The sequence below is a fragment of the Sceloporus occidentalis genome, unplaced genomic scaffold (genome assembly GCF_023333645.1).
Source record: "Sceloporus occidentalis isolate IW3139 unplaced genomic scaffold, rSceOcc1.0.p SCAF_284, whole genome shotgun sequence".
Lineage (NCBI taxonomy): Eukaryota > Metazoa > Chordata > Lepidosauria > Squamata > Phrynosomatidae > Sceloporus > Sceloporus occidentalis.
Window position 1 is genome coordinate 19,482 of NW_028317264.1, and position 13,244 is coordinate 32,725.

At 43.3% G+C, this 13,244-nt stretch overlaps 1 protein-coding gene across 1 annotated transcript in view; it reads left to right on the forward strand.

Moving 5' to 3' along the window:
* The window catches only part of LOC149275467 (serine/threonine-protein kinase WNK1-like), a 42,880-nt gene that overhangs the window by 5,604 nt on the left and 24,032 nt on the right, over positions 1-13,244 (forward strand). Inside the window, exons 4-8 of the mRNA XM_089504685.1 lie at positions 8,729-8,817; positions 9,276-9,495; positions 10,401-10,740; positions 10,868-11,052; positions 12,893-13,153. Coding sequence (XP_089360811.1) covers positions 8,729-8,817; positions 9,276-9,495; positions 10,401-10,740; positions 10,868-11,052; positions 12,893-13,153 — 1,095 coding nt within the window. The remainder of the gene's footprint in view (positions 1-8,728; positions 8,818-9,275; positions 9,496-10,400; positions 10,741-10,867; positions 11,053-12,892; positions 13,154-13,244) is intronic.

Consider the following 13,244-nt stretch of genomic DNA (forward strand, 5'->3'; position numbering starts at 1 on the left):
CTGATTGATGCCTAATCTTATCCTTTTACATTTTTCAGAGTAACCTTCTTTTCTCTCCTATAGAAAAAAAACCCCCCAAAAACCTGTAACCCTTTAAAGCGTGGTGGCGTTTGACCGAAAGTGTTGACAGATCTAAGTATGCCTGCCAGACACATAAAAATGCCTTCCGCGTAGACGTCGGAGCGCTTTATAGATATACGCTGTACCTTTTTTGTTTTCTGCCGCTGAGTGTTGGTAACCTGTTCCATAAACATCGCTCGTTAAAGCGGATGAGTGTGGCTCACGTGGACTCATGCTCCAGCGAGGAGGGTTCACTCGGTCGCCCTCCGGCAATCTACTAACCATAAAGCTCTGGTAATGTCTCCGTTCTGTTACACAGTTACCAGGCTTGCGTTCCATCACGGAACAGAACCCTCTGTTCTCCGCTTGGTTTTTGGCATCTCTCTGAGCTCATTGATATATTTGGCAACAGATATTCTGGGATCGGCTGAGTCTGCCCCACGGAGTTTTAGTTCCACTTATATTCCCTTCTCATGCGCGGTCCGTTTACCTGGAACTGTATTCCACGTAGAGCTTGTCTGTCCCCGGTCGCTGTGAGCTTTCTATACTGCCTTTAACCTATATTTTTGCATGTAGGTTATGCAGAAATAATAAAAATAAAATTACTTGGTACCTGTGCGGCATAAAATTACAAACATCTACATAAGTACACGGGACTTTGATCAATCATGTTTGATGCTTCAATCAATGTTTGTAATTTTAATGTTTTGCTGCCAAGTTCCCCCCCCCCCAGTTTTATTTCTTCGCGGAAGTTGAATAAGCGAGGGAGCTGTATGTATTTTGAGATCATGTGTGTTCCCGAGCAACCGTTGAGAATACATGCGTGTTTTCACTCGATATTGGGATTCATTTTTAACATTAAAGTGCTCAGCGAAGCCGGCCCTGTTTGTGTCGGTTATACCGGACCCCGTGCGGTTGGGCAGCGGCTCTGCTCGGAGTGGAATGCTGCTGCCGGCTGGCTGAACGCCCCGAGGGTCAGACGGCGAAGGGCACGGCGACCTTGTTAGTCATACAACAACCTGCTCTGTAGTCGGCAGCCGCCCTGCGTCTCCCGTGCGCATCATCAGTGGCAACGTGGGTCACAACGGGCTGTATATAGCGGTTATAGGGTTAAAGCCAATCTGCTACTTTCCCAAATCCTACATTTTACTGTTAAGTATCCAAAATAAACATATAATCTTTATTGGAAACTTTTTTTATTCCATGGGAACAACTATATTTACTTCTGTTCTCAACACCCACGTAATTCTGTGTCCTTTATCAGTTTGCGGCTTGTTCAAGCAGACTTCGTAAGGTTGATACAAGAGAAGGCAGAAAACTTGATGACAGGGATTGGCTAATGCAAGTTCTGCCACCTTTTGCCACAGATCTAAACTTCCCTGATGTCCGCTACTTGCAAAAAGCTGGCCTGTTGCATAACATCAAGTCAGCAGGATCAGGGAACGCTGTGGACGGGGGGGGTCTTTTGAAACCCTTGTGTGGAAAGCTTTATCAGAAAGGGAATATTATATATATATATATATATATATATATATATATATATATATATATATATATATATATATATATATATATATATATATATAATATATATCTCTTCCTGGAGCCCTTTTTATCCTAGAGCTCTTGGTGGCTGTCTATGTAAAAGCACAACGCTTCAGGCAGATCATTAAATCAGAGCAGCCAAGGGAGAATTGCCCCGCTGCCCCCTTGCCAGCTCTCCCCCGTGAGCCTCTGTGTATCGGTACCCATTGTGTGACCTAAATTTGCAGTTTATTACCCGGGTTTTGTAAACAATTCAATGTAACTTTGGTTGTTTTGCCGATTCTTATCTCCGCGTACTCAGGACTCCATGACCTATTTACACCCCTTTTACAACTCACGGGAGTAGCGTTACGATTTGGGGAATTGGCGATGTAAAACGTTTCATGCGTGCCGTGCTTCTGTCGTTTGGGCTGAATCGTAGAGTAACATTCGGTTACCATGCACAAGCCGCGTATAATCGCTGCTGCGTTAAGCTAATGTTTGATATTGTTTTTATACCCTGCGGAATAACTGGGAATGTTACCTGTGAACAGCTGTAAGCATAATCTGTACCGGGACTCGCAAACCATAAAGTGGGAGGTTTGAGGTCCCGGGACAAGCTGTCCGTTGTGTTTTTTTTGTTTGGTTTTTTTTATCCATTTTGTATCAAAAACACAAGACTGTTACTTTCCATTGGATTTCAAGGACAATTGGCAAAGTTTGAATCCTAAATTCATATTCTGGATAATGTTTAACACCCCCTCCCCCCCGGAGTAAATTTTAACGTTTTGAAGCCTCGACTGTTAATTTAAGAGACTTTAGGAGCACGAAAGTGTTTAAAAAATAATTAAATAAATAAATAAAATGTCTACGCTTAAAAAAACTGACTATTAGATTCAAGTTCAGAACATCCTAATCACGTTGGCAAAGCAAAGAGCACGAGACGGATTAGCGAAAGAACATCTCTTTGCAGAAGCCGTATATGCTTTACCATTCTCATTAAGCCTCAGATTTGTTGGAAAAACTACAAATGTAATGTTTCCTTTAGCCTGTGTTAAGCATGAGGAGCACAGAGTATCTTGTCGACTATCCTTAGCGTTGTAGGATATCTCCTTTAGAACATATCCTCTCCAAAGATCTAATTCATCGACCCGCCGCCTCCCTACTGAAGAATCACCGGGGTTCCCCAACTTTTGGGGATTCTTAACGACCGACCTCTGGAGACTTTCATGCGGAAAGCAGAGAGAATCATTGGTATTGTCGACAAAACACTTGCGGTGCCGAAATGGTTTATCGCTTACGCAATAACGTATTATTATTAGTCTAGATAATAAAAAGGTGAATTATGTGTTTCTAGCCACTTTTAACACGCCATCTTTGGTAGGCGGCGGGAGCCCACCCGCAGTAAGTCGGCCCCCGTGGAGTCACACGTCTGTCATTATCTCCACTTCTTCTCTCATCTCGGATTAGTGACATGTTAGAGATATTCTTAAGCTGCTGCGTTGAAATAACATTTTCAGCGATTACTTTCCCGTGGGAGAAGCGTTTCACATGATCTCCCAATTAGAGGAGCGCAGGACGATTTCGCTATAATTAAGCGGCGTCAAACATGTTCTACGTTCACCGACGTGTTTGACAACCGCAAGTGGGCTTTATTCACTAATCAATGACATGTAGGTGAGTTGATGTGATACAGACAGCCCTGAAGCTGGTTTGCGGTGAGTATATTCCGCGCAGGTACGTGGAAGAATGCTTTAGAGTAACCTTTTATACGGCGAGAATGGAAGAGATCAGGTCAATATGATATCTAGGGGGCTAAATCTGGGTGATGAAGTTTAGGGGGGGAAAGATGTGCCACAAACAGCTGTTGGACTAAGTGATTTGAACACATTTTAATAGTTTTTGGTTTAATTTTTGGACAATAAATTTAATTTCCTGCTTTTTCTGGTTTGGAGGGAGTTCCGAGGGCTTTTTCCGTTGGTAAACAAAGTTTCGCTCTCAATCTCACCCGATCGCTCTTTTGCTCTCTCAATGCCTCTCTACCTTCTCCGCCAACCGCTTCCGTGTCCCCATCTCCTTTTGTTGCCCCTTCTTGTTCTGCCGCTTCTGTCTGCTACTCCCAGCCATCAGCTGTTCTATCCCGGCCTCCCATATCGGTTCCGACAGGGAACGCAGGAAAGGCTGCGTGCGCTGAGGGTAAAGTTAACGGGGAGAAGCGAACCAACGCAGAAGAAGCAAGTAACGAGACAAAGCAAGAATTTCTTCCATCGGGGATCTCGCCTCTGTGTCGGAAATTTGTACGAATTCAGAAATTGGCAAACTTTGTGTGGATCTGAGCGCACGCATCAGGAGGACCGTTTGATATTCTTCTGATAGTCTAAAATCTGGGCACTTCCGACACGGTGACCGTCGCAGAAATAAGTGTTCTCCGTGTTTTCTTGTTTTAAAACATGTGTATCGTAAAGTGCTTGCCGTCCTCTGCCGCCAGCTCTAGCATTCGTTGGGTTAAAATAAGCCTGAGGGGGTCCGGGATATTTTTTGCGGGCACTCACGGCACTTTTGTTAATCAGCAGCAAGCGACATAAGGACAAAGTTTCCGATGGGCTGCTTTAATAAGGAAACCGGTTCTTATCCGTCTCGCGATCTAAGAATTTCCCCGGCCAAGGAAATGTTTTACTGAGAGAGACGGCTGACCCTGCGCCGTGACAATAATACACCTTGTTTTTAATTTAGGATCCTTTATGTAACGTCTATGGCGTGCGCTGTCTCGGTGTAATGGTTCTCGATTTACTTCAGTTTAAAAGTTAACTTTTAAAGAAATGGGCATCTGTCTAAATGTGGCTCAACTAGCATAATCGTACCTCCGTCTTGTCCTGAAGTTCACGGGACTGCCTGAACCACCAATCAGCAGCTTAACGATAAAGGAGAGCGAAATCGGTGAAGAGGAATAACTCGGATCCTAGTAAAAGAACGTTAAAATGTCTTATCTATAGCAGACATTAGGAAGGGTTCTAATATATCACTTATTTTAATATATATATATATATATATATATATACACACTAAGTGTACCGAATGTAGGTTTCGGGGAATGTGATGTATCTGCATAAAAAATCATATTTGTAAATTTACTGATATTTGTTCACGGCGGAAACAATGTAACTCCAGTGATTACCGCTGTGGGAATTGCTGGCAGTCCGTAATCTTATATATTTTTATATATATATATTTATTTATTAAATGCATGGCAAAGACTCCAATTTATACAGATATCCACAAAAATTGTATAATAAACTCCTTGGTATTAAATGAATACACAGCTGTGTAATAAGGGCGATGTACATTTTGCGGCTGGTTTGTAAGGCGCATGGTGTTGGTGCCCCAGGTCTGTTTACCTGTAGTTAGTAATCTTATACTTATTATTATTATAATTATAGACGTGTTCTCTTCGTCTGTGGGGTAGTAAGGCAGGTGGTGCTGGGCAGAGGCGGCTCTGCATTTAACAGCCCAGTAGGAGGCGCCGTGTGATGCCTTCAGACTCGTCTTACGGGAAAGGGTTAAGCGTGTGTGCGGAGGCCGGCTTTCTGGAAGTGATTGGTATGATGGGCTAGGAGGAGTCCGGTGAAGGTTACCTGCGCAGCCTCTTAGTTTCATTGGACTTGAGACACGGAAGGCTTCTCCTGGGGCATTCGTCCTCTCTTCCCATTGCGAAAAATGTCATCCCCTTTTTGTGGCCGCCGTCTGCCCTCTGCGGTGCGCTGACCCACAAGTCCTGCGCGTCTCTCCGGCCGCTTCCCGCGCTCCGCCGTCCCGATGGATTACCCCTGGAATGATTTCTGCCCGGTGGTGATCATAGTCAATTCCCACTGCTGCTGCTGCTCCCGCGACTGCTCCCAGGTATGATGCTCCCAGCCCGACGGTGGGTAACATGAATCTATAACCTCCTCCCGGGTACACGTGAAACGCTCGGCCCGTGTTGTGTGAACACGGCTTGGTTTTCTGGTTTCGCGGTATCGCTTTTGCTCAGATTAATAGGTGTGATTCGGGATCGTGGAGGCTGTTACCGGTACCTGTTGGTAGTGTAAGGATACTCTATCATAATGCGGAATGTTAACTATATGTGTTGGTTTGCATTGGCTTTAAAGAGCCTGCTGTGGCTTGCGCTTTGGATGTGTATTTATATAGGACCTTTCCAAAAATCCTATAGGAGACTTGGCACTGGGTTGATTATTTGTCTCTTCTTGACACCAGGTCAGAAAATCATGTTGGTCCCCTTGATAAATGTTTTTTTTATTTATTATTAATATATATATATTTTTTTTTTATAGACCACTTATTAACCCTATAAGGCTAGTGTAGCTGTTGTATTCGGTAACCTCAGAGGTATTTATCGCATATGCTGTTTCTGCCAGCGCGTGTGATAACTTATCGTTAAAATCTTGTAAAGTATCAAACCGGAATTGTAGACTTGCCTGTTCTGGGGTTCTTTGTCTCATTTTAGGGCATGTTTGTGTCGCACCCGACGTTAACCTTTTCAATGGGCTGAGGGCTCTTATCTCCCCGGGCCGACACAATACCCAGGTTTACATTGTATCCAAACAATGAGCCTCCGATGATTCCCCCCCAATAACTGATAATATGGAGGTTACCGTATTCTGCTGGATTTTGGGATTAGTGATTGGATATATATTTGATTAGTGAGGTATGGGGGGGGCAGGATTTAAGGGGACAGACACTATACTTAGACGTAGTTACTAAATGACACCCCAGAGAGGTGGCATTATCTATGTTGAAAGAATGTTATCTGTCTGATTGTATTCTCGTTGTTGACCTTATACTTAAAGCTTTTGGACGCGTGCGACTCTTGAGGGTTATTCCCCTAATTCCACTTTATCTCCGTGAAGTCAGATTTAGGTTAGCGTTTGAGACATTTGAGTCGCTGCGGGTTATGGAAGGGCAGCTCTAGGAAGTTTTCCCCTCCTGGAACGATACTGTTCGCAGATTTCACGCGTGCCCGAATAAAATGAATAAGAACTTCTCAAGCCTTGACTATGTATGATAAGCTCCCTGCACTGCTCTACCCTTTGCTGCTGGAAGGCACTTCCACTTATCCACTACCCTCTCATTGGAGACATACATTTTGACTTGGCCTTTGAAGTATATTACTGAAGAGCTCAATGTGAACAGAAATATATAAGCTCTTTATCACAAAGACCGGGGTCCCGTCTCGAGCACCGGACCGCTTCATATCAGTTGTGTGAATTTTTTTTTTATTTTTTTTTAAATAGTAATTTTCCCAATCTCATGTAATCTTAAAACAATCTCTTATTATATGGCGCGGTTGTCTGCATTTGCAGCCTTTATTTTTTTGGCGATCTCTGAATCCCTATCTGCTCGCGAATCTGATTATCCCGACAATAACACAACCCGGTTATCTCTCTGGCTTTGTGTCCCTCTGAGCGTCTCATTGTTTGGCCACAAACTAGTTGTTGCCTTTCCTTTCCTTTTTTTACAAATTGGGGCTACAAGCAAAGCTTCTCTATCAATATCTTTGGACGAAGGAAGAGAGGAATGAATCTTTCCCGTTAACCCAGAACATCGAGCCATAAATATCATGGATCAGAAGCGCGCTTTCCAGCGATACGGATTCACGAAACGTTTCAAGGAGGCAGTGGAAAGCCCGGCGCGTGAAATAATTTACATGTTAGGCAAGAACACGGCGAAGAAAAGCAAAGCAAAATAGTGATGTCGTCAGTCATGGGGTTACAGAGAAGCGGGAGAACGGGTCAGCTCTTAAACCCAGTGAGAGAGGAGAAATCCATGCCATGTATCGGTTACTCGATGTATCGGTTACTCGATGTATCGGTTACTCGATGTATAGGTTACTCGATGTATCGGTTACTCGATGTATAGGTTACTCGATGTATAGGTTACTCGATCATCGCTGCACAATGTGGATGGAATTTTCTTCGGAATATCAAAAATACCAGGAGATACGTTTCGCTGAGAAACGCTACTTTCCTGCTCCGTTCAGCGGCTGCCACGTAAACTGCGCCGTAAGATCCTTATCTTCTAGGATCTACCACAAAGAGGTCAGCTTTGGCAGAAGATCCAGAGGCATTTTCCTTTAAAATCTAAAAAAAAACAAAAAAAACCCCAATGTGGAGTTCATCTCAGCATAAACACTGTTCTTAAATCTTGTTTTTAATCCACTTTTTTTGTGCTTTTTCAAGGGCGCAGCCTGTATCGCCGTAAAGTCTCCTCTTCGGTAAATAATTGAACGGAGGGTAATTCCACATCACGCCAAGGGCAAAACTTTTATATATCTATATATACATATATATTTACAGAGATGTTTTTCACCGGTAATGGTGATTATGGGTTTATGGATACGTTTATGGCAGTCTATGAAAGTTTACACCTCACTGAATCGGGTCACAAAGTCATCCCTCGGTGACCTTTCCAGCAGACGTATAATATCCGGTCCGTCTAAGGTGGTCTTTCAGTGCTCAGTGTGGGGTCCTGGTGTATTGACCATCGCTGCCTTTATTTTTATAGCGCTGCATCGTTAGATTATATTGATCTTGATGACATTAACTTGTATAATTGCACTAAAATTGTTCAGATTGGAGAAAAGAAGAGCTTTGTTTCGGTTTGATGAAAGGTGGGGGGCAGCCTGTATAACAGAGCTGTACTAAAGTTTGGCTATTGACAAAAAATTTGGTAGCCAATCACAGATCACATTTCTGTTTTTGCATCTAGAACGTGAGACAGCTGGGTAGAGAATGGCTTTGTATGTAATATAAGCGTGTAAACATACCGTCACGTAACTAATGTGTTCCGATTGTTACCGTAGCTAACTCTGGAATGTCGTCTGGTTAATTATCTTCTCTGGACTTTCTCGGCTTGTCTTTGAGATTGTCCTTGTGCTGCGCGTACATGAAACGCGACAGAAATGACACCCTCTCCCGTGTAATGCGTTTGCCCGAGGAGCCGCTTCGTCGGAGTGCACGAGGTCCAATCAGTGATTTTTTTTATTTTTATTTATTTATTTATTTATTTAATACATTTTTACTGCTGTGAATGAACGCTTGTTTTCTTCTAGCGCTTGGTCCTGATTGAAATTTGTTTCGTTCTTTTGCAGGGCGTGAAGCCAGCCAGTTTTGATAAAGTTGCCATTCCGGAAGTGAAAGAGATTATCGAGGGTTGTATTCGCCAGAACAAGGATGAAAGGTGATGCTTACATTAAAAAAAATAAAAAATAAAAAATTGAGAAAAAAATATTATAGATATATTTTTTTTGTTTTGAGTTGTGTGACTAGAGGAGCATTCATCTACAAAACAGAACAATTCATTCATATGAAAGAAATATTCAATATTAGGAAACATTAACATTTTCTACTAATTTCTTGTGTTTGCTAGCATGCGCCGGATTACTACCTGGCAGATGTACTCATTTATATTCTGAATGACTTTCTGCACCATGCCTTTAAATTGTTCTATCCCTGGGTCAGCAATCTGTAATTGGACACACAGAGTCATCACTAATGTAGCAAAGTCGTAGCCAGTTATTCAGTTATTGACGTTTTTGTTTTTGGCAAAAAAAAAATTTTTTTTAAAGAGAACTGGATACTTTTAGGATTCATCTGTGTATGGCCTGACCAGGCTAATGTGTTCTCTCATGTTGATAGATATGCCATCAAGGACCTGCTGAACCATGCCTTCTTTCAAGAGGAGACAGGGGTGCGTGTGGAGCTGGCGGAAGAAGATGACGGGGAGAAGATTGCCATCAAGCTGTGGCTACGTATTGAGGACATCAAGAAGCTTAAAGGCAAATACAAGGACAATGAAGCCATCGAGTTCTCCTTTGATCTCGAGAGGGATGTTCCTGACGACGTGGCGCTGGAAATGGTGAGTGGACTTGGCGCGGTTCCATGACGGGCTCGGCATATCCAGGGCCACCGCACCTACGCCCCGCTCTGTCTGGGCCAAACCTCAACTTCAGAACATGTTGTTTTTTTACAATTATGTTTCTATATGATTATTTTTCACCATAGAGTTATCTTCCTTGAGTTTCTGGTTGTTGATTGGTCCAAGCAACCTTTTAAAATGGTTTTGGGTGGAGAAGGAAGTTCATTTTAGGGTAATTGATTAGATTAATGCAACACTTCTCAGATTGCCACCCCGATAGGGTTTATAATCCCCCTAGTTCTGTTGACAAAGGAGCACAAACTATAGGTAGTTTGAATTAATGAATTGGGGTATGCTAAAAGGTGTGATGGCCACAGCGTTGGATTTGTTGGCACTTTGTAACGGGATATGCTCTACGTGGCTTGAAAAAGTTTCGTTTTTGTGCAGCTGGTCACGTGACTCGGGTCTGAATGGTTTTACTGTTTCTACGCGGATATTAAAAGTGGAGATTTAGCAGCTACAGGAGATACAATGTTGCCTAATCCGGCACTCCTGGTTTCACTGGCATAGAAGCAGACAATTGTTAGAATTGGGAGTAAATACGAGGGTTTAGACAGACTCTTTATTGGGAAAGTTTTCTCACTGTTATGCCCTTCTTCTTCTTTTTTTTTTTTTTTTTAATTTTTTTTTTAAATTAGTTTGGTCATTTTATATAAGAGATCCCATGCTGATCTTTTGGATACAAACTGTATAATTTGATTTATAATAGATCTTGCTCACAAAGCTTGAAAACTGTAATCCTTTTTAACTTTGAGAATTCAGATAAAAATCAGATGCTTGGAATGATTAGGCGACTTCAAAACTATCTGAAAATGAATTCTTATTTTGCGGTGTTCACTGAACAGGTGGAATCCGGCTACGTCTGTGAGGGAGACCACAAAACCATGGCCAAGGCGATCAAAGACAGAGTGTCGCTGATCAAACGGAAGCGCGAGCAGCGCCAGCAGGTGCGGGAGGAGCAGGAGAAAAGGAAGCAGGAGGAGAGCAGCCAGAACCTGCAGCAGGGCGACAATCAGCCCCACAGCCCCCCGCAGGCCGCAGGAAAGCCCACCGTTGCCCAAGGTAGCGCTGGACCATCTCCGGCAGCTGCAGCCATGCCATCTGGATCTGCCGCCCAAGTGGAGCCAGAGGAGCCGGAGGCTGATCAGCATCTGCAGTACCAGCAGCCAAGCGTATCCGTCACATGTGAGTAAATCGGGCACCAGGGATTCCTAACTTCGGTATCTGATTTGTTCTTTTTTTGTTGGACGTCTCTCCCTTTTCACCTGTCCGACTTCTTGTTCTCACTGTCATTTTCCTGTCTCCTTCTCAGCTGACGGCACCGTTGACAGCGGTCAGGGGTCCTCAGTGTACTCGGATTCTCATGCAGCGAACCAACAGACGACTTCTTACAGCTCCCAGCAAGACGCCAGCCTTACCCCCAGCATGTTATCGGGGTACAGCACTCCGAATGCCCAGCCTTCTACCCAGCTTGGTGGAGTCCCTGCTACCATTGGGGTAAGAAAACCCTCATCAGGGCTTCCGAGCTCACCGTTTAACCACGCTAGGGGGGCCACAGCTTTATTTGTAGCTATGCATGAGTTGGCACAGAACTGGGTTAGAGGTAATGGTAACCCAGCAGTCGAGAAGCTTCCGTATAAAAAAAATATATATAAAAATCCATAGTCTGTATAAACTGCAGCACCAAAGTCTAGAAATAATGTGTGCCAGTCAGGGTAGGAAAAATTCAGCGTTTCACAAACGGGATGAGAGAAAGCAGGAGTAGAATAATGTGACTTGAATGTACCGTGGATTTATATGGTGAAATCTTGTTACAGAATGATGCATGGTTATTGTGGCGATGCCTCTCTATCCTGAGCCTATATCATGTATACGTGTTACTGTTGGTGGCCTGTATGCCTTGCATCCTTACAATGTACCCTTTTATTTACGTTGATTTTTTTTGTAAATTTTTTGGTCCTCATGGGACAATTTTTTTTTTGTTTTCTGTTTTTGTTGTAATAGAAAAAAAACAGGGGTGGAGAACTGCGTTTCACTAACAAGGGCGATCTTCAGCCCTGCGTGAAAATATTAATCTCTATTCTTGGTCTATATTTTTACAAATGTTTGTGCTTTTATAACACTTCTTTAGTTCTCGACAATCAGTAGGTAAATGGACTTTAATAAAGTCAATGGATACGACTTCCCAACACACTCCAGTCGTGTAATTTACACATACAGAAGGAACCTGCCCTGAGCTTACGATCTAAAAGATTTTAGACTCCGTCATGGCCGGGTCTGTAGGTTAGCAATTAATTTTCTTTTTAGTCCTGGCCCAATATGGATACTTTGATTAATCTAGAAGAATGTTAAAGTGCCTTTGTGCCATAAAATACATGTACAAGATTGTGGGATCATGATCTTTTCATATGAGCACAACTCGATTTTTTTTTTGATTTTTTTTTTTTTAGCAAAGGTGAATCTGTAGAAGACAAAAAGCACAGCCACCTGGACACACAGGAGTTTATATAAAACATGCGCGGTTGGGTGCCATGATCTAGATAGACTCCGTTCACTTTTTGTTTTTTTATTTATTTTTATTTATTTCTGGGATCAAGTGTGTGATAGTAACTAAACTAAAACTCACTCTACCTAATACTGATGACCTTTCAACCACTGATCTTTCTCAGGGTCAGTCAACAAACCCAGTTTAATTTGTCTGATTTTCCCCGTCTTGTCCTGGAAATAGGTTACTATGTTACCCTTCTGTGATGTTTTATTACAAAATGGATACATTTAAAAAATACCTATGATGTTATGCAGTAACCTGCAGCGGAGATATGGCCCCACGTTCTGCTGAGAGGATCTTGATGTATAGTTTGTCCAAAATCCATTCTAGAATCCAGATTGCAGGAGACGTTTCTCTAAGCTGAATGTGCCCCGTCTTGGTGAAGATGCCCCTGGCTTGCAGGGCAGTAGAGCCTATAGGATCATGCTGAGTTTGCTCTGCGTGGACGGAGCTTAAAAAAACCCTTTCTTGGCTAAAAGAGCCTATAGGCCCGTTGCAGATGACATCCACGCTTCCCAGTAGGTTTCTCTTTCCTTTCACTGTTTAAATTAACCGCATTATCCTAACATCGACTAAAACCTGTATTGTGCAGAAATTTACCAAACGGCACATCTCCACCCCAGCCACTTCCCGGCTGTCAACACTCTGATCTTTCATCAGTTGGTTTCCCACAACCCCAGGATTCTGTCCGTACGGTTATTGCAGGTTACATCTGACTTTTCTTTTTCTTTTTTTTTTTTTCTTACGTGCTCAGTTATGTCTTTTGTTTGTTTTATTTCTCTCCTTTAGCCTCGCAGAGGTCGTAGCATGTCAGTCTGTGTTCCCATCATATCCTCGTATGCTACCCCATTTCCAGCCTCTGTCGTACCCAGTGCTCCTTGCACCCCTCCCCCGATTTGGTCTCCCCCCGCCTCCCCTCTCCGGACCACCCCCGAGGAGTCTTTTGCCGAAAAGCTTTCCAAGGCTCTGGAAAGCGTCCTTCCAATGCACGCCGCCAGCCCTCGCAAGCACCATCGCCGCTGCAGCCTGCCCACTCTCTATACCAGCCCTGTATGTGTTACACCTCGTGGCCGGTCAGATAAGTTACCATTAAATACATGCGCTTCAGGGCATGCCTAAACTGCCGGGGAAAACCGCTGGG